At 41.9% G+C, this 21,831-nt stretch overlaps 1 protein-coding gene across 1 annotated transcript; it reads left to right on the top strand.

The window, feature by feature from the left end:
* The first annotated feature begins 13 nt into the window (after positions 1-13).
* Positions 14-21,266, top strand: epyc (epiphycan). The gene is made up of 10 exons (XM_050036435.1): positions 14-38; positions 2,476-2,679; positions 12,634-12,808; positions 13,167-13,604; positions 13,924-14,112; positions 14,778-14,894; positions 16,547-16,705; positions 16,816-17,018; positions 18,267-18,362; positions 20,433-21,266. Exons 2-10 carry the CDS (start codon positions 2,488-2,490, stop codon positions 20,601-20,603), a joined length of 1,740 nt encoding a protein of 579 aa, XP_049892392.1. The 5' UTR covers positions 14-38; positions 2,476-2,487; the 3' UTR covers positions 20,604-21,266.
* Positions 21,267-21,831: the final 565 nt, after the last annotated feature.

Genomic DNA, 21,831 nt, shown 5'->3' with positions numbered 1-21,831 from the left:
CTGGACGTTTTTTAAGCTTCTGTGGATGTGATTCAGGTGTGAGTGTCCAACAGGTGTTTTTTGGATTAGTGACAACCTTGGCGTTATGATTTATTTTGCAGTTTTGACAGATGTTGTTGTCTTAATCATGCAAGATGAAATTTGCCTCTTGAGGTTTAATGAGTTGAACTTTATTTGCTCGAAAAAAAAGAATCTTATTTGTTGCTGATATCATTTTTACACAATCTGAATTATGTGCACATATTATATTTCTTACATTTTGTCCAAAGACACAAATATACCCGTTGCGAGGTTGTTGTCCAGCCTGCAGCAAAGGGACGACTGTCGAGTTTGTTTAAAGGCAAAGAGGCTAGAATCACTGGATATCAGGAATGCCCAACGCGGAGCCAAGCATAACACGGAGGTAGTCTGGAGGCTACACACATACACAGTTTCCACACACTGTACACTGTGATGGCCTGTATAAGCACACCTCTGTCTCTAGCATAGTCCCTCTTTCAGTATGACCATGCTGGATTTCATAGCCTCATGACACAAAGTCTATTTCAGTGAGGATGCTGACCAGTCGGCTCACCTTTTCTCCACAGGGTGCACTCAGTTCACGTGTCCAGGAGATAATGGCAGAATTGATTTGCATAATTATCCCTCTGATATCAACAGAGATTTGATTCATGGCTCAAATAACCCGTGAAGGTGTTTTTCCCTTTTTTTTGTTTTATATCTGTCCTCATCCCAAAAATAGCAGCAGAGGTTTCTCAGTTTTCTCTCTCTGAAAGATAGGTGTGTTAAGACAGAGTGTGCATCTGTGTGAGAGGATGTGTCCTTCTGAGTGTGTGTGTTTGTGTGAGTGTGTGTGTGTTTGAGCACCCTCACTGCTGAATGAAGCTTTACCTTGCAGCCGTAACTCACTGCCATCCTGTCCACAAACCTCGGTGGAATTTGGAGTTTGAGTGCTGAGACAGGCAGCGACCGGGCCTCATAAAGGCCCTCTGTAAAGGGCGAGGGGTCGGGTTAGCAGAGAAACCTGTCTCTCTTTCTCTCCCTCCCTCCCTCACTCTCTCCATCTAACCCTGAGGGCCAACATCTTGTCCACGTCTCTCCCCCCCACCCCCGTCTCACTCTTTTCTTCTCTTCCCTTGCTCTCCGTTTCTCTGCCCCGGCCTTGAGGACTCTCTTTAAACTCTTTGATTTCACTTCATCTGTCTCACGGCTGCTGACATGTGGCTACACCTGCTATTAGCGTGCATCCACTGACACATGATTAATTCCTACGCCTAATGTCTGCAGTGCAATTTAGCGGTAATTAACGTATGCTAATCTTATTAGTACTTCCCACTCAGGATTCACATTTATGAACTCAATCCGCCTTGTTAAGCTGAGCAGATCTGTGCTGCCGAGGAAATGAACAAGATTATGAACAGTTGTTTCTGGGTCAGGGCAGCACATGGTGGATCTGCACCCAAAATCATACACACTAATTTTAGTTTCAAGTAAAAAAGACCCTCTTGTCTTTGCCTTCATTTCAAGTTTGATGCCAAGAATTTTGCTGCGTGTTTCTGCCAAAGTCTTTTTGGATGCGATTATGAGAAATAATTGAAGCCAAAAACAGAAATTGAAAAGCAGCTTTAACAGTGTTTTATTGGGAAAAGATGCAACTCCAAAATCCTCCGTTAAATACATTTAAACCCAAAAAATCCTTCAAGCCGAAAGCAGATTTCTTAAAAGTGTTCAGCGCTGCAGACTCATGAAAATGTTCCCATGGTTTCTTATCAGATCAACTCTGACTTCTGACCTTTGACACGCCACAGGCGAGCACTGATTTGGGCCAAGATGGCTGCTCCCTGGAACAGTGAGCCTCTGGCTACGGCGAGGCAAGACGCCCTCATATTTCGGTCCCTCAAGCTGTCTGCACCTCAGTAATGAAATCACTGACCTTCGTGATGTGACACAATGTCAAATCCTGGTCTGTGGTACCATACGCTGGTTATGCAGCTAATATCATGAAGACATGCCTTGTTGAAGTGTACTTACAGTATGTGGAGCTATGTTTTATTACACAGCCTGTCCTCAGTTCTGACAGGGGCGTTCCTAGGATTTGAGGACAGCGGGGGCTCAGCCCATACCCCTGTAGGGAGGGGAGGTCCAGGGGGGATGTTTGCTGGGAAGATTTTTGATGTACAAGCGCTATTTTTGATGCTTTTTTATCCACTATGGCATCTTATAATCATTAAAGCATTTCAAAAACTGTTATTATCCGTATTTGTAACGTATGCTTTTGAACTGTAGTGGTATAGTGTATTGTAAAGGGTCAATGTCTGCATGTCCGTTCCTTTTTCACTGCAGCATTTTACTTGTTAAATGGGACAAATGACAATCAATACAACAGTGAACAAGTAAAAACTCACCGTCAGTCTTGTACTGCATGTTTGATTGGACGTCCCCATGTTGACCTCACATCTCTCTGTCCATGTCAAGGTGGACGACACTATGAGGATGCTCGTGCGGCTCGTGTTGGGACTCTTCGTCCTCAAAGCGGTGGTGGCGGGCCCCAGATTTTCCCGACAAGCGGACTTGGACACGTACGACAGTGCCAACTATGATGTGGATCTAGACAATTTAAATTTGGAGAACCAGGATATCTATGACTATGAAGATGGGCTGACGATTGATGATCCTCAGGTAAGAATTGTGATTGACATATAGTTTTTACTTTTATCAGTTAACTGGTTTGACATAGTCTCTTTTATGCTGTACTTATAATAGTGTTTTAAGGGACACTTAAGACACTTGTGTGCCATTTGAAGTTGAGTGGTTGCTGGAAAACCAGCCCAGTCGCTAGAATAAGTGTTGGCATTGTATGTTTCTGCAAACCACTGATATCTTACAGTTGTACTTTTCATACATATGACATAGTTCAGATTTCATGTATATGAGCTGAGTTCCTCATCAGAAGGAGGAGGGGATGGTGGATGTTGTGATACCTAGGTGAGACAGCTGCCAGACAGCAGACAGCAGACAGCGGCTGACCACTGCTGAACAATAGAACCAACAGAAGTGGCTGCTTTTCATCGGAGTTCAGGACATGTCCAGCCTTTTTTCGACCAAACCAAATATTTTAAGCCGAAACATGATCTTTTCCCTAACCCTAATCAAGCACTTTTTGTGCCTAAACGTAACCGCACGCTAACCACAACGCTGTTACAACATCAAATTGAAAATTTAAACAAAAACAAAAGTACAAATGTTACACATCCATGGTTTGCAGAAGCATACAATGCAACATTTATTCTGGCAACTGGGTTGAATAACCTTCTGGAGAAAGACAAAGAATTTAAAATCTATCATCAACATGATATACAACTCACATTTAAAAATATGCCGAGCACCATAATACCCAGAAGTCTCAGTTTTCCTCCAAATACACAAGTCAAAGTCGTGACGTTGTAATATTGGCAGATTTGCTTGTTTTGAACCGAGGTCACCGAGTTCATGGAGCACACAGGCATCCTGCTGATACCAACTGTGCCCATTTGGAAACTGCTCTCAAGCTTTATGCTTCGTTGTGGCCAAAATATTTCACTCTTATACCTTAGCCAGCCACGATATAAGTTAAATGGCACAGAGTCTAAACAGGCTGAAATCATCTGCATCTGGAGTCGTTTTATACGTGGAATCAGACAATATTTATGTCCCAGCGATGGATATATTTTTATATACCTACATTTAATAAATCACTATATGCATACATATATCAGTAACAGGTAAAGAGGGAAAATACAGGAAACACAGATGGAGTATTCAAAGTAAAAACATAACACACACACAGATTTTTTTTTAGGGCTCACATTGACCAATTTATTCTGGCCATGTCAAACAAAATATGCTAACGTTTTGGCCTGGTGGCCTGTTAGCATGTTGTGTTTGACATTGCCAGAATAAACTGGTTGAAAAGATAATAGATAAGTTTAAGCCATCTGAGTGGTACAGCATTAGCACCGGCAGTACCAACCCGGTCCCACTCCGAAGTCATCGAAATCCGACACTGATGAAAAAGCCGTCCTTTCACGTTGGCATGATATGTCACCATTATTGTTTAACAGCACCAGGGGGAAATGTGGTAGGATGACAATGAAAGTTGAGGCAGTGGAATGCAAGGGCGGAAGGGTCGCACAACCACGGACTTTCACCCAGGAGGCCGGTGTTTGCTTCACTTAAGATTGTACAGCCAAACCCTGTTCTTTTTTCATAAACCCAACCACATGCGTGTGTTGACTAAACGTAACCACATGCATTTTTGTTGAAGGACAAAAACACAGCGTCCCAGAACGTCAACAGCTGACCCACCCAGGGTACCTTGCACATCATATCTCGCCATGGAAAGTCCATGACCGAACTTCAAAAAGTAACGAGGTCGAAGTGAGAATGTGTTGGCACTAGCTAGCATCATAAATTGTCACTACATGGACTAGCCTAGCACTAGCAGTATCACCTGCTGAGAAGTCATGTCACTGGTCCTCAGCAGCAGGCAACAACCTCTTCTCCTTGTTCCTGGCCCATGTTAGGCTTCTCTGTTTCTCTGGCCCATGCTCTGGCCTAACGATAGATCGATCTAGAGCTAGATAAATCTGCTAGCTCTGTTAACACAGTCACATGGAGGTCCTTGATAGTGGCCTCTGCTTGCCCATGTTCCTGCTCTTTATTTGATGTCGACAGCAGACTGTTGTTATCATTATCACTGCTGCTAACGTTAGCAAGATTTTCCTTGACACTAACAACATCGACAGTTGCGTTATTTCTGAATACATGTGCAATCTTAAACAGTTGCGTTATTTCTGAATACATGTGCAATCTTAAAAAAAAATGCAGCATCAGCCTCGAGTACATTTTTTTTTCTGCTCCAATTTTTCATTTTTTAGCTCATTTATCCATCAAATTTGTATTTTGATTCAACTTTCTCCACTCTTTTTGTCGTGGTTTCATCTAATCCACTTGAAGGGGTGGGGGGAGGTGACGACAGTCAGTACCACTGCACCTGCCTTATTGGGACCAAGTAACCCCTAATCAGATGGGCTGTTTTAACACCTTGTGGTCCACAGTTGGCAAGTCCTTTTCTTTCTTTCTTTTCTTATTTATTGCCCTGCAATGTTTTTTCCAATATTGCTGGTGGCTGACACGGTGGGCCAGCCCATCTGGTGTTTGCCAAAGTTACCCGATGGCCAGTCCGAGCCTGGTCCTGATGATCTGTGTGCAAGCTACCTTTTTACCTTCTGGTATTAAACGCTAGAATTCTATGAACTTTGGTTTAGCAACACAAACAAATACTGGGAAGATGCATCCTCTCAAATAAGACCTAACCACAAATGTAGCATTCTCTCCATGTGCTCAAACTCAAGGATCACTGTGTTCTCACTCAAATCCTGCAAAGCACCACAGCTTCTAAAGATGAGTGGAGAACAGAAGCAGAAAGGGTTACCAGCTGCATGATGGACTCCAGAAGTGCCCTCTAAATCAGCTCAAGTTGACTGTGATGTGGCAAGGCTGCAGGGCATGCTGGGATGGCGAGCTTTAGCCATATTTCATGTTCCTGTTTATACCTCTTTGTAACACGGAAATGAGGCCAAGGCGATGTCAAGATGGCACGATGATCCACATCAAATTTTCAGCAGGCTTCTTCTGAGCCAGCGGTGTAACTTGAACCTGATGTGGACTGCGCTCACACCACTGCTGTTTTCTGAGAACAATCCCACAATCTGACGCAGATTTAGCAAATATGACAGGATGTAGTAGATTTATTTCCATCTACTATTGCAAAAAGCATTTTGCCTGTAGTTAAAAAGGATTAAATTCTGTTGTGCAAAGTTTTGCAGCTGAGTGTCAGACATGACCATGTTCAGTGTGGGAAAGTTGTAATGTGTTGAAGGGGAACAGCTTTGATGATGTTTAACAAGCCTGGATATGACACAGCACATTGCATAAGAATTTGTGGGCGTCTATGAAACAGTACGGTTAGAGTTACTAGATTTTTTCCATCTTGTTGTTCACACAGAAAAAGAAACACAAAGTTTTGACTCGTGACTGTGTGTTGATAATATCGCCCTGCTGTCGACACAGTTAAAGGTGAGAGGGCAGCTCCTCACATAGGCTGGTTGCTAAATAAAAGTGAGGATTAAATGGATTTTATTCACACACACATCAGATGTCAGGGGAGAAATGAAGCGATGATGAGCTCCATGCCTCTGGAATGCTGACTCCTCACTTTCCACATCCAGCTCTCTTTCGGCATTTCTCTCCTTTCTCCTCAGGGCTTGTCTCTTTTGAGAGAAGCGAAGGCTCATCTGCGATGTTATCCAAGCAAATCGTCCTCAGTCTGCTGCTTTCAAAAGTCTCTGCAAATGCTTTAATAGCCGATTTAGATTCATGTGGGCGTCTTCTTAGTTTCACCAACACCTTAAATCTCTCTTTTGTCATTTTGATACATCAGGCTCTGAGGTAGTACTCTTTATTATTTCAGCCACTTGAAGTTCTTCTTTCTATGCCTAACTTGGAAAATACTTGAATAAATACAACATACATGTTTCACTCTTATCCAGTAATTAATATCAGAATCGCGTTTGCTTATATTAAATAATGTTACTTAAATATACAAGGACTTTTTTGTCTGTATTTATCTTTCTGGGACTTAGACATGAAAGCGGTATCAATTTTCTCATCTATGTGTGTTAATATAAAGCTACTGTTAGCTTAGCTTAGCATAAAGGCTTGAAGCAGGGGGAAACAACTGGCCCTGCATTGTCCAAAGCAGTGGTGCCCACAAGAGGTGGCCAGGGGGGGCCATGGCCTCCTTATACAATTTTCACCTTGTGGTGCTGAGGTCAGGTCTAAATAGGCCTCAGTAGTGGTGGCTAGCCTTGAATCTAGCTATGGACTCCAAATCAAAAGTGTAAAAGTCTCGGAGGAAAATAGAGACATTAATAATAGGTGGAAAGATTAATTTGCTTTCACCACCAGCCCACTGCAGGGTCACCACCTTGTGCTACAACTTATTAATGAATGCTCATTTAGACCTGTTAGTTATGTTAGTAGGCTATTTTAGACGCAATAGTCTGTGTTATCTTCATAATAAGACTCAATATGTTTTGTGGCTCCAGACAAATTTTTGGTCAAAAGTGTCTCTTTTGATAGTAAAGGTTGGCGACCCCTAAACTAGCCTATATACCACAAAAATAGAATTCCTGAAATTCAGCTATGGCTTTTAGTTTTGATGAGCCACCCCAAGATTTTCAGTGGCTCCATGTGGCCTGACCCTTAAAGGAATCCTTACCTACAGAATGACCATTTATTTGTATGTCAATTACTCACATGTTGCATTAAATTTGTAAAGAAAACTTTCATTTTTTCATATGCCTCCACGGTGAACGAAGAATCCAAAAAAGGCGAAAATTCTTCATGAATTTAAGAAAACAGGGTCTGCGTTTAACAACAACAAAACTATATTTAAACATCTATTTGTATAGTCCAGTTCTCATAATCCACTTGTATGCTCAGTCGTTGCACATGCATTTTCACTAAAGCATTACAATTTAAAACATGTCCGTACAAACAGTCTCACGCGTGGCTAAGTAGCGTGCCTGGAGATAAATGCGGAGACGGAACTGTTTAATATTGTAATGTTTCATGCATTATGCGCAGTTGTTCTTATGTCCCATGCATTTTCACTAAATAAAGATATTATTAAAGACTGAAACTGGAACTTCTTCATGCTCTCTTCAAAGCCAGACTCCATTGACAAAAACAATCATTTTACCTTGCAGATCATGGAAGCTTCTGGTCTGCCACTGCCTTGATTTTATTTTAATTCCGTGACTTCGGGGCTTAACAGTGTTAGTTCAGATTCTCCAAAGTCACACAGTAACACAAACTAAGTGATCGAGGCAGCAACAGACCAGCAGCAGCTCCAGTGTTCAGTGAGGTAAAATTACTGTTTTTGTCAATGGGGTCTGGCTTTGAAGAGAGTGTAGAGGAAGTTTCCCTTTCAGTTCAGTTCCTTGTCAGAAAGGTCTGTCTGTTTGGGAGGTACTGAGCATACGACTGGATAAATGACACCTGGATTATACTGCATGAATTGTGTGAGAGTTTTAAAAAAGATTTTTGATATAGTTTTGCTGTTGTTAAATGTGGATCCCAGTGACTTCAGTTCATGAAGGAACTTTTTGTGGATTCTTCGTTCACCAAGGAGGTGAAGTATTCTTTAAGAAAAATTTCTGGGGGCATCTGTGGTCCAAAGGTAACCAAATCTGCCTACTAGCACCTCTAAAGCTCACTGATTAACAGGATATGTCTTGCTTGCTTAATCTGTACAAAAACCAAAGTGTAAAAACAAAGTTCCTGCGGCCTGTGTACATACTCACAGTACAGTGTCGTCAGTCTTCTCATCCAGATCATTTCCCAAAATGTTGAACTATTCCTTTAAGTTCCAGAGTGCAGAGATTCTGCTGGCATTCGCTCTGGGCTGGAAATGTGACTCATAATTTGCCACATGGTTTTTCACTGGACTCAAGACTTTATATGCATTAACATGATATTGTACATGATGTGCAGTATCTGGGGAGAAACCATGAGACGGGTGATTTCGTTCTGTCATTTTGTTTGTTATAAAGGATGCAGCTGAGCCAATGGGAGTCTGAAACTGTACTTACAGTGCTGAATGCACCTACTGATTGATACACTGTATGCTGTAGCAGCAACATAACATTTGGCGTCGGCTTGATGCTCACATTGAGCGTCTCTCCCTGTGCATTCTGTATTCCCATGCTGTTTCCAGAGCTTTTTTTTCTCAGTATTTTTGGTTGCCAGCCTTTCGCCTCTTCTTTCCCCTCGGGTGTATATGTTTGCTTTGGGGAAAGGGGGAAATGAAGGGAAAAGCTGCAGCGAGCAAACTCTCTGTGCAAGACTTTTCAAAGGCCTACCTTGTTGTATCACGAACTGTGTCTCTGCCAAGCTTTAAAATGTGACTGGACATCTCTTCACTGCTGCATTTTAAGTCTGTGCATGACTTTATTCGGTTATACCTCTTCTGTCACTTAAAGGCTGTTTGACTTGACTTATCGTGCAGATTTAAGTTCACTTTTGGTACCTCTTTCACATCTGATTACTGCGGCTGAGAGTAGCTGAAAATATGGATTCTTGCAGCTACCATGTGTGTCTTGGTTCCACAAGGACCATTCCCTATTTGGAGGGTTGAGTCAGCCGTGTTGGGCGTGAGAGGGTGTCAGGTATTACCTGTGGCGGTGTGTGGGGGCTCATTGCCCTCGTCTGGAGACGGAAAGAACTGCATGTTTGATCAAACATCAAACAGCGACTGCAGTGGCTGTAAATGCAATTATAATACCAGATGGATATACCTGAAGCTTTTAATGAAGGAACCACAAAGTACTGTAATTCTTGGTCGGTTTGGCGGAGCTTTCTTTTAATTTATTTCCCAACATAAACCGTGCATGCTGCTAAGCCTTTGTTTATAAAGTAATATGATACTTTGAAATGAGCTAGAGAAGACATTGACATGGTTGTGTACTGCAGTTTGTCAGAGGGCACTAAACAGACTATAAAGAAAGAGAAAATATAAAATGCTTCTTAATATAGTGGGATGATGTGAAAACCTTTCAATAAAGACGCCATGATGTTATGTCAGACATTGAAGTTGGATTGGAAACAACCTTTTTCCTGTCCTCAGTTCATAACCAATGAGACAGGGTGTGAACCACAGGGGAGCAGGGGGAGCTCAGCTTTGGGAAATTTTAGGGGGGGGTCTCTAAAATATTTTTGCATTTCTGTTTTTCTGTGTCTGTATCATCATCAGTCATGAGTAATTTAGGCTATTATTGATACCTGAATCATGCATGAGTGTGATTCATCTCCAATTAACTCTAATAAAGATGCCCACATCCATGCTATTCCTACCATCACCATCAAAGCGTGTCGGCTTAGTATCACACACTTCACTCACTTTAACTCAAAGGAAAAAAACAATGTGCAGACATAAAGCAAGTAAGTCTACATGCTTGCAGCTGTGAATGTTTCATTGCATTAAAAGCCATAATCAGTCTTTTCTTTGAGGCACGACTCCACCCCAGCCTCGCCGCCATTAACAAAAGTGAGCTCCCTCAAAAGGCCATGGTATAAATGAGATAAAAAAGATATAAAAAGAGTTCCTAATTGGATCCATATAAAGATAAAAATGAAACATTTTTTCCAGGTGCCACGATTTCTGTCAGTGTTCTTTTGCATATGTGTGTGCAAATAGTTTTGCTCGTTGTGCGCTTTTAACTACGTGGCTCACATACTGTCCTTTATTTCTTGTTGTATATTGCTCGTGAAGCACTTTGTGACCTATGTCTGTGAAAAGACTTACTTACTTTTTACTTACTTACTGATATTTGTTGTTATGATAAAGACATTTCATATGCAGATGTACATTCAGATAGGGCCAAGAGTTGGTGGCAAGTGAAAAAGCTCATCACTATTATCACTGTGGTCACCAGCTGGTGTCTGTACTACAGGAACTGTTGGATCTGAGTGGTCATTGCTGTCTCTACAGTGGATACTAAAATCTGTGCACTTTGCTGCCATCTAGTGGTGGAGATGCTGATCATCCCCATGGGTCGTACCATGGTCCTTGGTCAATACAGCAGTTGAGGTGTGCCACCTTCTCCTGTTTTTTTTTTTGTTTGTTTTTTACCTTTTGACTGCTTTGAATCCATCACAGTAGAGTGAGAGAAAAGAAGACCTGAGAGGTGATTATAAAGTCTTTGCATGTGCGGAATCCATCAATAAATCCTCCATTTTCTGTATCCACTTATACTCACATTACATGATTGTCATGCCAAATTTGTGTTTGTCCTAAAGTAAGATAACCACAGAGGTCATGTTTTTCTTTTTCTTTTTTAACCTGGCACCTACATGTAGATCTACATGTAGATAAAAGGATGAAAGATGTATAATGGATGGGATCAATACTTTTGCCTAAGAAGGACTAAACAAAAAATGGTATATCAGGAGACACTGGTGCATTGGTGCTGGTATAGTATGAATAATTAATTGCATGCTGCCCGCCATGATTCAGTCTATGCCTAAATATGAAGTATTGCTTTCAAATTCTGAAAACAGCCAAGAGATGATTCAATAGGATAGACACTATTGTCCCAGTGGGAAATTTGCCTTGGACATCACAGTGTCTGCAGTTAAAATCACAGCAAAACAACAGTAAAACATTAGAAAAAGTGTGCACATAGTACAATATATAGCCTAACAGTGATCAATGACAACAGGTAGGGCATACATATATTTCACCTTCATGGTGTTAAGGGCTTTAATGGACAGGGAGACAAAGGAGTGTTTGAAACGATGGTGCCTGCTAAAGGGGAGCCCCGCACTGTCTGCCTGAGGGGAGGAGCTGATTCTCAGGGTGGAGAACATGAGTTGGATCTGAGATGAGTTTTTGGGCCTGTCTGACTTTGTTTTTTTTGGGGGGGGGGTAGCTTGAGGACTAGGATGTTGATTAGGTCCCATCATGATCTTCCTGGCTGTCTGTAAAGGTTGGGTGATCTGGGCCTTTGAATGTACTGTCAGGTTAACAAACCATACAGAGATACTCTCCACTGCTGAATGATAGATCAAAAGACTAAATACTGTGACTACATAAACTCAATTGAATATAGGACTGCCAGATTTCTAATCATTCTCTTGAAATCAGTGGTAGACTTTGAATAACCGGGCTGTATCATCTGCTCATAATCATGGTTAATTTTACAGTAGATTTTACCGCATTGTGACATTAGCTTCCAACTTCCAGTGATTTTCTTAAGGTGGCATCTAAATATTTTATTTTGGAATAGAGTCAAAGGTCATGGCCTTTATTTTCCATGTGTACAGTAATATCAGGATAAACTTCGCCTGCACCTTGCAAAATTAGTTATCAGGGTGAGCAAAAATGGAAACAACACACAGCGAAGTGCTTACTTTGACTAGTATTTGGGGTTTTATTTCATGTATTATTTTAAAAAAAACCCACTAAATATCACTTTTCTGATGGTGTCAGTTGCTCTGTGACACTCTGGTATAGTACAGTTGCATGAGGGTAGGCTATGTAAGCTCAAAACAATGTTCAGAAATGTCACTGACCAACAATATTTTGCTCATCGATGGGCAAGTAGCAGATGTTACAGTGTCTCAGTAGCCTTGTGCTGTATTCATGTAGTGTTGGAAAAATCTGAATAATTAGTTCCCAATCATATTTGCTGGCTCACCTGATCCATTTCCTTTACTCTTCATTGTCAGTGTGTTGTATTTTATTGCTCAGAACATTTAAACAACACATGTTCCATGTTGTTTCAACGTTACCACTTAACACTCATGACCACACCGAAGACCAAAGACCAACTATCCACAGGAGCGTACACATTGGTCTTGGTTGGTGGAGGTCTTGACTCAAGTCCAATTCAGTTGCTTCTTGTTCGCTCACTGCAGCAGGCAGTGTGAGCACTACCCTGTGATAACAGCAACGTCGGGGATTCATGAGCTTTTGATGCCCAATATCATCTCAAACTCACAGACTCACTGCTGCTGTCTTTTCCTCAGATAGAGATTGGAACACTGGCCCCACCTGACTATAACTACCCTGTACCGGAGGCCTCGTTGGAAGAACAAGTAGAAGAAGAGGAGGAAGTGGAAGAAGAGTTGCCCCTAACACCCCAGCTCATCCCTCAGGGTTCAGGGGGATCTGGGGTTCTCATGGGCCCAGAGACACAGAAAGGTCTGAAAAAGCACACACCCATATGCATAGAGACATTTGATAACCAAGGTTCACTGGGTTTAAGAGAGGGTCTTGTTCCTCCCTGGGGCCTATGGAGCAGTAAAAGCACCCAAAAAAACATCCAAAGCAAAGACAGACTAATCTATTCTCTAAACCCATCGCCTGCATCTTCAACAATCATCTTTTCCATGTGCATGTGTTCCATTTAACTAGCTGTTAATGGTTAAATGTGTCCTTTTCAGTCACTGTGTCCATTTGTCTTCGTCAACTTAACCTAATCATCATTGTGAGGTCCAAACCTGATTAATGATCCATTTCATCTGTCTGTTTATTAATACCTAATCTTGTCTCTAACAAGAGGTGGAGCTGCGTCTGACGCCCATTGACATCCTTCATGTGTCCGGGGATTTTGGGGGCTCCGTTGGGTCTGGGGCCTCGGGTGCTTCTGGGGCTCCTGGGTCTGGAGGCTCAGGAGACCTACTGGTCTCCGGCGGCTCTGGGGGTTCTGGTGATATTATCCTGATCTCCGGAGCCTCTGAGGAGCTCATTACCTCTGGGGGATCTGGGGAGTTCTTGTTATCTGGGGATGTCTTGATATCTGGGGATCACTCAGGATCAGGAGATATTTCCGGAGCTTCTGGGGACCTTGGCTCTGGAATTGCTATTGAATTCCCCCTGGGCTCTGGGGACCAGTCTGGCTCTGGGTTCTCCGGAGATCTGTTGATCTCAGGGGCCTCTGGGGTTTCTGGGGACTCTGGTGAGTCCGGTGACTCAGGGATAACATTGATATCTGGAGGTTAGTACAGAAGTAGTAAGGCCACTCTGTGTCTTCATCAGTTTAGATATAACCTGTCATACTCTGTGATTTATGTTGATTTATTGTCTTAAATTCCATTTAACTGCGTCATTTTTAAATGTAGTTAAATGTTGATGTTGCTTATTATTTGTTTTACTCTGTGCTATCATATTTGTGTTGCTCATAATCAATGTTCTTCTAACTTCCTGTCTCATCTAAAATGTGAGTGTGATTGATTAATGGGTTGATTGATTGTCCATCTCACCCCTCCACCTTCCTAATCTCGTGCCTCCTAACCTCAACCCTTGGCTCTAACAAGAGGAGGAGCTGCCCCTCATTCCCGAGCCTATCCCTAGCGAGGCATCGGGTGCTTCAGGGGAGTTCTCAGGAGCTTCAGGAACCTCAGGGGCCTCTGGAGAATCCGGAGACTTCTCTGGAGTTTCTGGTGTCTCTGCCTCAGGAGACGCAGAGGTCCCTGAGGTAACTCTGGTGACTGACACTGATAAAGGTCAGTATCTAATCTAGACTTGCGTGAGATATGTTAAAGGCAAGGTAATAACTTAAGTATGTACCTCACATGTCAAAATGTCTACCAAAAACAAGGTGCCACTGCCGATGCTAGACCAGGCAGACAATGAATCCTTTTAGGTAGATGCCATTAGCACCCAGGTGTCAATAGTCAACAATGCTATTTACACCCTGGTGAAAATATCCAATGTGGCTATTAACACCAAGGTGCATATTCCTGGGCGTCCTAGCAATGTTGAAATATGACGGCACAACAAGTCTATTCATCTATTCTGCTAAAGTTTATGTACACAGTGTCCATTCAGCAGCTACATACATCCTAAAAATGGAAAATAAGAAGCCCACCATTGACGGAACTGAAACCCATTTGAACTAGCTTCCCCAAAAAGTGTATTTTGCTCTTTCCTAATGAACATATTGTTTGTGAACACTCAGCAGATCACATTTCACCTTATTAACCCCAAAACATTTTCATTTAACTTCCATCAATCAGTTAAATGCCACAAACATTTGGTTAACACTGCTAATATACTGTGTGTGACTTATCACTGCGGCAAACAGTGGGCTACTGATTGCCAGACTTCCTGTTCCACGTCTATGCTGACCTAACCTGTTTCTTTAACACCTAATCTTGTCTCTAACAAGAGGAGGGGCTGCTTCCGACCACACCAGAAACCCCTCAGGAGGGTACTGGCGGTGTAGAAGGGTCAGTGAGCTCTGGCGAACCTGACGAGCCTGATGAGCCTGTGATTGACAGGAAAGGTCAGTATTTAACAACAAAGGTACTGACTTCAGAGAAGGATAATAAAAATGTCACTTCCCTTTGGAACTTGTTTGCAAATCCTGATATCCTGAATCCTGATTCATTAAATTTTGTCTAGTGTGTTGCTAGAGGCTGATTTAATTACAGGTTCGGTATGCAACTTTTAACCAGTATTAATCTTGTGTTGTTGCCAGTTGGTGAACAGGCTGCAATGTTACTTAAAAACCTAGACTTTGCCCAACGTTCTCTGATCTCTAGCAGCCTTAGGACTGATTTCTATGGAAAGGACTTCAGTACAAAGAATATGATGTTATGCACATTTGCAAGTGCCTTACCTTTCTTCAGCTCCACTACAGCTCTAACAGTGTGCAACAATAGCTTGCATTAGCTAAGAAATGAAGTCACGCCCACTGCTACACCGAGTCCACACCTGCTGTTTCTGTTACATACCTGCTAACATTGGGCTGGGAAAAGGAGAGAGATTTTCTGGGATTTCCACAAATGGTCTTCCCTTCCTTGTTTTGCCTATATCACCATGAAATCGAGAGATTAGTGGGAAAAATAACCAATCGGGGGAACAGAGGGAGAAAAGGTCGAAAATTGGAAGAGCCATCTCTGGCAGGTATGCCATTTTGCAGCAGCGGCCTGGTAGAGATGGACCTTCACTTAGCGACCTATAGCAACTCAAATTCAGCCAGAGCAAGACTTAGCGCCCAAGTGCCAGGAGTCTGACCCCGGACCACCCTAAGTACCTGCCAGATCAGACTTTGTTGCTGCTGCTGACCACCAGCCTGCTGTGAACTTCAGGGCTGGGGTTTGTGCTGGCCGAACTCGAGTTGCTACAGTGCTGAAGGTCTGGGCTATCATTTGCTCTTGTTTTGAGGAAGTAGCCAAGTAAATTCATCCAGACTCAAGGGCTAATCTGGCTGGTAAATTGGCCACCTTGCCCAGTGGTGTATATGTGGGTATACCCATCTGTTCTACTGGCTGTTTACAGTAGGCTATACCCTCCCATCAGCCCAAAAGCTATTGGAATAAATAGGAAAGTATACCCACTTCCTCCACGGTTACCTACACATCTACCTCGTATACCCACCTTATCAACTACACCACCACAGTGCTGATCTTGTCATTTGTTTGTTGTCAGTCGTTTGCTTTATCAGCTAACGTTATGAAGCAACCAACTCCAAATCAATGCAGTGTGGCATAGTTAGGTCTACAGCTAGCTGGCTAACTTAGCTTGATTGCTTGCCAACGTTATCGCTAGCAAAAAATACTATCTGTGCAGATTTGTTAGTTGTAAAATTACTTCCCAGTAAACATGATACATGATGCCAACTTAAGACAATAATTTTTTTTTCATTCAACAGTATCATTGAAATTTATTTCCCAGCTTTCTATCAACATCAGGATTGTCAGTAGGCCTCATGCTGGCTACTGAGTACGAGCCCTGGAGCGTGAGCAGCAGTATGCTAACTGCAGTTCAATTAACGGCCTCAGAGAGAGGTGTTACCAATAACAAGGATTTTTTTAAAGTTACATTAAAAATCTTTTAGCAGCTGTCCTCTTAAATACATTCCACCTCTTACTGTTACATATTTTATTCCCTCCCTTTTTGCTTCTTCCTCTTCGTCCTCTTCTTTTATTGCAGGTATGCCCACTTGCTTGCTGTGCACGTGCCTCGGTGGTTCGGTCTACTGTGATGACTTGAAGCTGGATAGCGTTCCACCTCTTCCCAAAGGCACCACTCACTTCTACGCTCGCTACAACAGAATCACCAAGATCAACAAGTCCGACTTTGCAAACATGAGTATGTTTGGATGAAAATGTATAAATATGAGACAAAAAATATTCAGAACCAAATATGAAGTTGATGGTTCGTTTGTTTGATTTTTTATTTCTTTTTTTATCTACTTCCAGGCAAGCTGAAGAGGATCGACTTAACCGCCAACGAGATCAAGTCCGTGGATGACAAAGCATTTTTGGGTCTGCCTGCGCTGGAGGAGCTGGTTATTCGAGAAAACCATGTCTCACAGCTGCCTGCTCTCCCAGAGACCATGAGCCTGATCGATGCCAGCCATAACAACATTGGCACCAAGGGTATTCACAACGAGGCGTTCAAGGTATGTACATTCTTTATACTTACAATCTCTGTCACACGCTCAAACCCAACTCAGCTGGTACCGGATGTCTATGTGACGTCAGAAAGGCAGGGGACACTTACATCGGAACAGATGTTAAATTTTGTTTGAATGAAAATCAGGTTGACGATATTTTGTAAGACTTTGATGATATGTAGATATAAGGCTGTTATTCTAACTCAAGATGACGCTGGCATTAAACATTTGGAAGACGTTGAATTTTGGTTACTTAACAAAACAACTTAAAACCAATAAAATATCAATGTCATCCATCGTCTGTATACTACATCAAATTGACATTGGCATTAGACGTCCTGAAATTAAATTTTGGTCATCCAGCGTCACGGCCTAAATTGGACCAAACATCTAACCAACCAATAAAGGATGATATATCTGTCATTAGCTTGTTGCAGACATATTTTAAAGCACATGTATTTCCACTGTTAAGTTTATTGTCATCTTTTGCAGTGCTCTTCTTGGTCACAAGATAACAAAACAAATGTATAAACAAACATCATATTTATATCAACAAAATGTTTCAAATGAGTGGAAAAAAATAACTTCAGACAATACACCATTTTTATTAATTCTCAGACATCAATAATAAGTACCAACATCAGAAATCGAGCAGTGGTCAGGCTCCTTTAAACACACTGGAGTACTGTTTTGGGGCTTGGACAGTTGAGTCTCATACCCGGGTCGTCAAAAACAGACGCCTTGGGTTTGTTGTTCAGTCCGACTTCCAACCCAAAGCATCAGTATTTGATGACCTGGGAAAGATATATTTCTCCAGAGTTATATATACAGTACCTTCAATACTGGATTGCTTCTTTTTTTACCTTTATATACACTGAAAAATTCATTCATTCATTTCATTTTTCACAGATTTAAGTTCAGTGCATTAAAAAAGGTGTTAGATTTTTAACTTAAACCTGTAAAAATGGGAGCAAAAACAAAAGTTTTGCACTTAATTTTTGTAATTTCAAACTTGTGATCAGTCTATGACAAAACTGTTTACGAAACTTTAAAATCATGTGATGCTGAAGTGGACAAATAGCGGCCAGGTTTATTTAAGTGAGGGATCTGTGTATTTTAAGTATTTAAATGTATGATCATATGTAGAGAAGGCTTTGACTTTTACAACTTCCTTTCACTACCTTAAAATGTAAAATGTGTACCTAAATGTGTTTGTAAAGGCCTGAGACTTATGTATTTTCTGTTTGTACACAGGATATGACGAGCCTGCTGTACCTGTACCTAACAGACAACCACATTGACTACATCCCCGTGCCTCTACCAGACAGCCTGCGATCTCTACACCTACAGGTACATACGTATGCCTTGGCCTCATGTCCCATCACTCCTCACAACTGGTCAACATTAAAAGTCTCTAATAAATAATAATAATAACTGAGAGGGCAATCTGGAATAATTAACCACAGGTGCTGTCCACCCACACAGGTGTTTCAATTTGGTCTGATTAAACCTCTGCTCATGTTTAAGAGGGTGGAGCTATACTGAAACGAGAAAGGTGCAACACAGGTGCAAGACAATCAATGTTGAGCACACACACACACTCACAGGTAGTCTAATTAGGCAAAGTAAGTGAGGACACCTGTGTGGGAGGATCATGGGCATGTGCATGAACTTTAAGTAGCCAGCTCAAACAACAGAATCCTTTCAGTTAGATTGTCAGCACAGAGGCAGCAAGCTCCTGTCACTGAACCGCTCATGAAACAAGATGTATTTATTTTGCCACCAAAAAAAGGAAACCCTGAAACCTAGAGTGGCCTGTGTGGAATATGATTAGGGTTTCTGATGCTGGTGTCCAACCCAGAATCCTATTTAGGTTGTTCTTTCCACATATGAAAACAAACTGACTCTGATAAAGGCCACACACCAAAACATGTCGGTCTGACAATAAAGCTGCTCTGTATAGCACCAAGTGTTGCTGGAGTTTTACCTCCTCAGACTTTTTCGAGCAGATCTGGTAGCTTTCACAACTTCACTGGCCAGACCAGGGGTCAGTAACCTTTGCTATCATTAATTAATTCTAATTCATTTTCTGTAACCGCTTGTCCTGTTAGGGGTCGTGGGGGTGCTGGAGCCTATCCCAGCTGACACTGGGTGAGAGGCAGGGTGCACCCTGGACAGGTCGCCAGACTATCACAGGGCTGACACATAGAGACAGACAACCATTCACACTCACGTTCACACCTACGGACAATTTAGAGTCTGACTGTTGGAGGAAGCTGGAGTACCCAGAGAAAACCCACGCTGACACGGGGAGAACATGCAAACTCTGCACAGATGACATGTTACCTGAAAGTATTTAATGTATTTTTAAGTATTTAAATGTAAAATTCAAGCCACATGCTCTTGTCAATTGGTTCCCAACTGAGGGTGCCCAACGCCCACCAGGGGTCGCCAAAGCTTCACTGGGGGCTGCAAGGACGTCTTGATTTTAAGAGGTGTTAAAACTTTTTTAAAATGCACAATAGGCCTATATCTCAGCATTTCACTCACTCTTTAACAGCCTTGTCCTGCCCTGCTTATTTAATATCTATGTATCGCTTTAAAGTCATCCCGCCGAACTTGCCACCTGGTGTATTGATTTCCAGATGTGTAACTCTCTCACTGCTCCGCACAAATCCAGAGCAACAATTGAAGCCTTGTCTGTACTTCGTGATGGATTTTGGCCTAAAATGCACCTTAGGGGCTCTTTTAAGGTCTGAGATGCTTTGTGAATAACTTATCTTTACAAGGACCTAGTTTAAACTTTAAGGGGAAATTCTAAGAAAACGTCACAATTCTAAGAGTTCTTGTCACTAGGAGCAACTCTTAGCGCTAGGAAGCTTTGTGAATATGATACCTTGTCTGTTAACACCTCAGTTGCTGTCAAAAAAGCACCACAGTCTGGTACACTGGCCGAACAGCAGCAGACAAAAAGGCTCTGCAGAGGGTAATAAACACAGCACAAAAAATCATCAGCTGTGCTCACCCTTCCCTGGAAGAGGTCACTGACACCTGCTACCTCAGCAGAGCCTCGGCCATCATCAAGACTGTACTTACGCAGGATACCATCTGTTTGACTTGCTGCCCTCTAGAGAGCACTACAGATAAATCAAAACCCAGACAAACAATATTCAAGCAATATTCATGAACAATCTTTGTCTAGTTTTTTACCTATTACACTTATTTATTGCTGTGTGGATTGGATGGTTGAATGGTCAGCACTTTCAAGGAGTAGCACCCCTTATTTTGTTGTTTTTTAAAAGGCATCGTGGTTCTGACTTTGATCAAGTTCTCTGTTCCGAGAATCAGTTTCACCAAATCAAATCTATTATGCACGGAGATTATAGCTCACTACATGTCCTCCTCTGTCTTCTATTGCAGCGTAACAATATTCAAATGATGCACGAGGACACGTTCTGCAACCTGAAAGACTTCAACTACATCAGGAACGCACTGGAGGACATCCGTCTGGACGGCAACCCCATCAACCTCAGCAGGACCCCGCAGGCTTACGTCTGCCTGCCCCGCATACCCATCGGGGATCTCGTTTAACCACACAGACACATACCTTACACTCTTGCACACAGACTCCCACCAGTACAACCACATGCACACATCTTTGTACATATTGACACACACACAGTCACACACGCAGACATGCATACCATTGATCTCAAACTATCAGTTAATTACACACTGCTGTACATGCTGCTGACACAATTTATGTTTCGTGAACATCCACGACAAATTCTGAGTCAGAATCTAGTGATCAAGCACATACACACTGCTCGCTCTACGTCTTCCTGTTCTTAGACCAGGTAGAACACACACACACACACACCGGCACCAACCAAAATGCATGTACACACACATACAAACACACACACTCACACACAAGAACTTTGTCAAAAGCCAAACTGTTCCGTAACTTGATTAGGAGTAAACAATAGGTGGCATTCGGAGAAATCAGTTTATTAAGAACCCTCAGATGGCATGTATGTGTCTGTTTAGTGTCTGTTCATGACTGGCAGAGAAATAACAAACCAGTAACATTGTTTTAAATATGTTTGTTTTGTAAAAATAATAATAATAATATTAATTTTAATGACAAATCTAACACTTTTGGAAATGTATACTAGCATAAACTTATTGAAGCTGGAGCTTAATGGAGGTAAATTGAGTATCTAATGCAATAAAAGACGCATTTAAACACAATCATTTGTTGTAAAGTCTGTACTGTAATATAAAAATATATATTCTGGAAAAAAAAAAGATTTTTTACATGAACTGCAATATTTGGTATATTACATTTTCAAAAAGTGATGTTTTAACCATGCACAATAGCAAAGACTCTAATGTCTGGAGTCGATCAAGTCAAGACTATTGTTTGATTTGGGAGGGAGGGGTTGTTGATTTTGATTGTGGATGGGGTTAAGAAGAATAATGCTAATAGCTTGCTATTGTGTGCTCTGTATGGAATAACCACAAGTGAATAAAGTTGTTTTGAAGACCTCTCCGAACCAGGAGTGGCTCAACGTTTTCATTGACGACTTGTAGGTGGAGTATACAGTGCATTTTAAAGGATGCGCAGTGGAGGTCGACTGATGGCGGATTGTTAAAGGCCGATATCGTGACGATAGTTTGGAGCAGGAAAAAGGCGATAGACAATTAATTGGCCGATATGTCTTTGCCCCAAACCCCAGGAATTTTTTTTTTACCATGTCTGAAACAGGGTTGCAACAGTAGATTTTCACGGTATGATAACCGTCGATATCAGTCA

The sequence above is a fragment of the Epinephelus moara genome, chromosome 23 (genome assembly GCF_006386435.1).
Source record: "Epinephelus moara isolate mb chromosome 23, YSFRI_EMoa_1.0, whole genome shotgun sequence".
NCBI classification, from domain to species: Eukaryota; Metazoa; Chordata; class Actinopteri; order Perciformes; family Serranidae; genus Epinephelus; species Epinephelus moara.
This window is presented reverse-complemented; position numbering and strand designations above follow the sequence as displayed.

Excerpts from the sequence above, each read along its gene's own strand:
- epyc (XM_050036435.1), top strand. The coding sequence starts at position 2,488 with ATGAGGATGCTCGTGCGGCTCGTGTTGGGACTCTTCGTCCTCAAAGCG. Across the intron at positions 13,605-13,923 it reads GATAACATTGATATCTGGAG|AGGAGGAGCTGCCCCTCATT; the intron begins GTTAGTACAGAA and ends GGCTCTAACAAG. Across the intron at positions 18,363-20,432 it reads TGCGATCTCTACACCTACAG|CGTAACAATATTCAAATGAT; the intron begins GTACATACGTAT and ends CTTCTATTGCAG.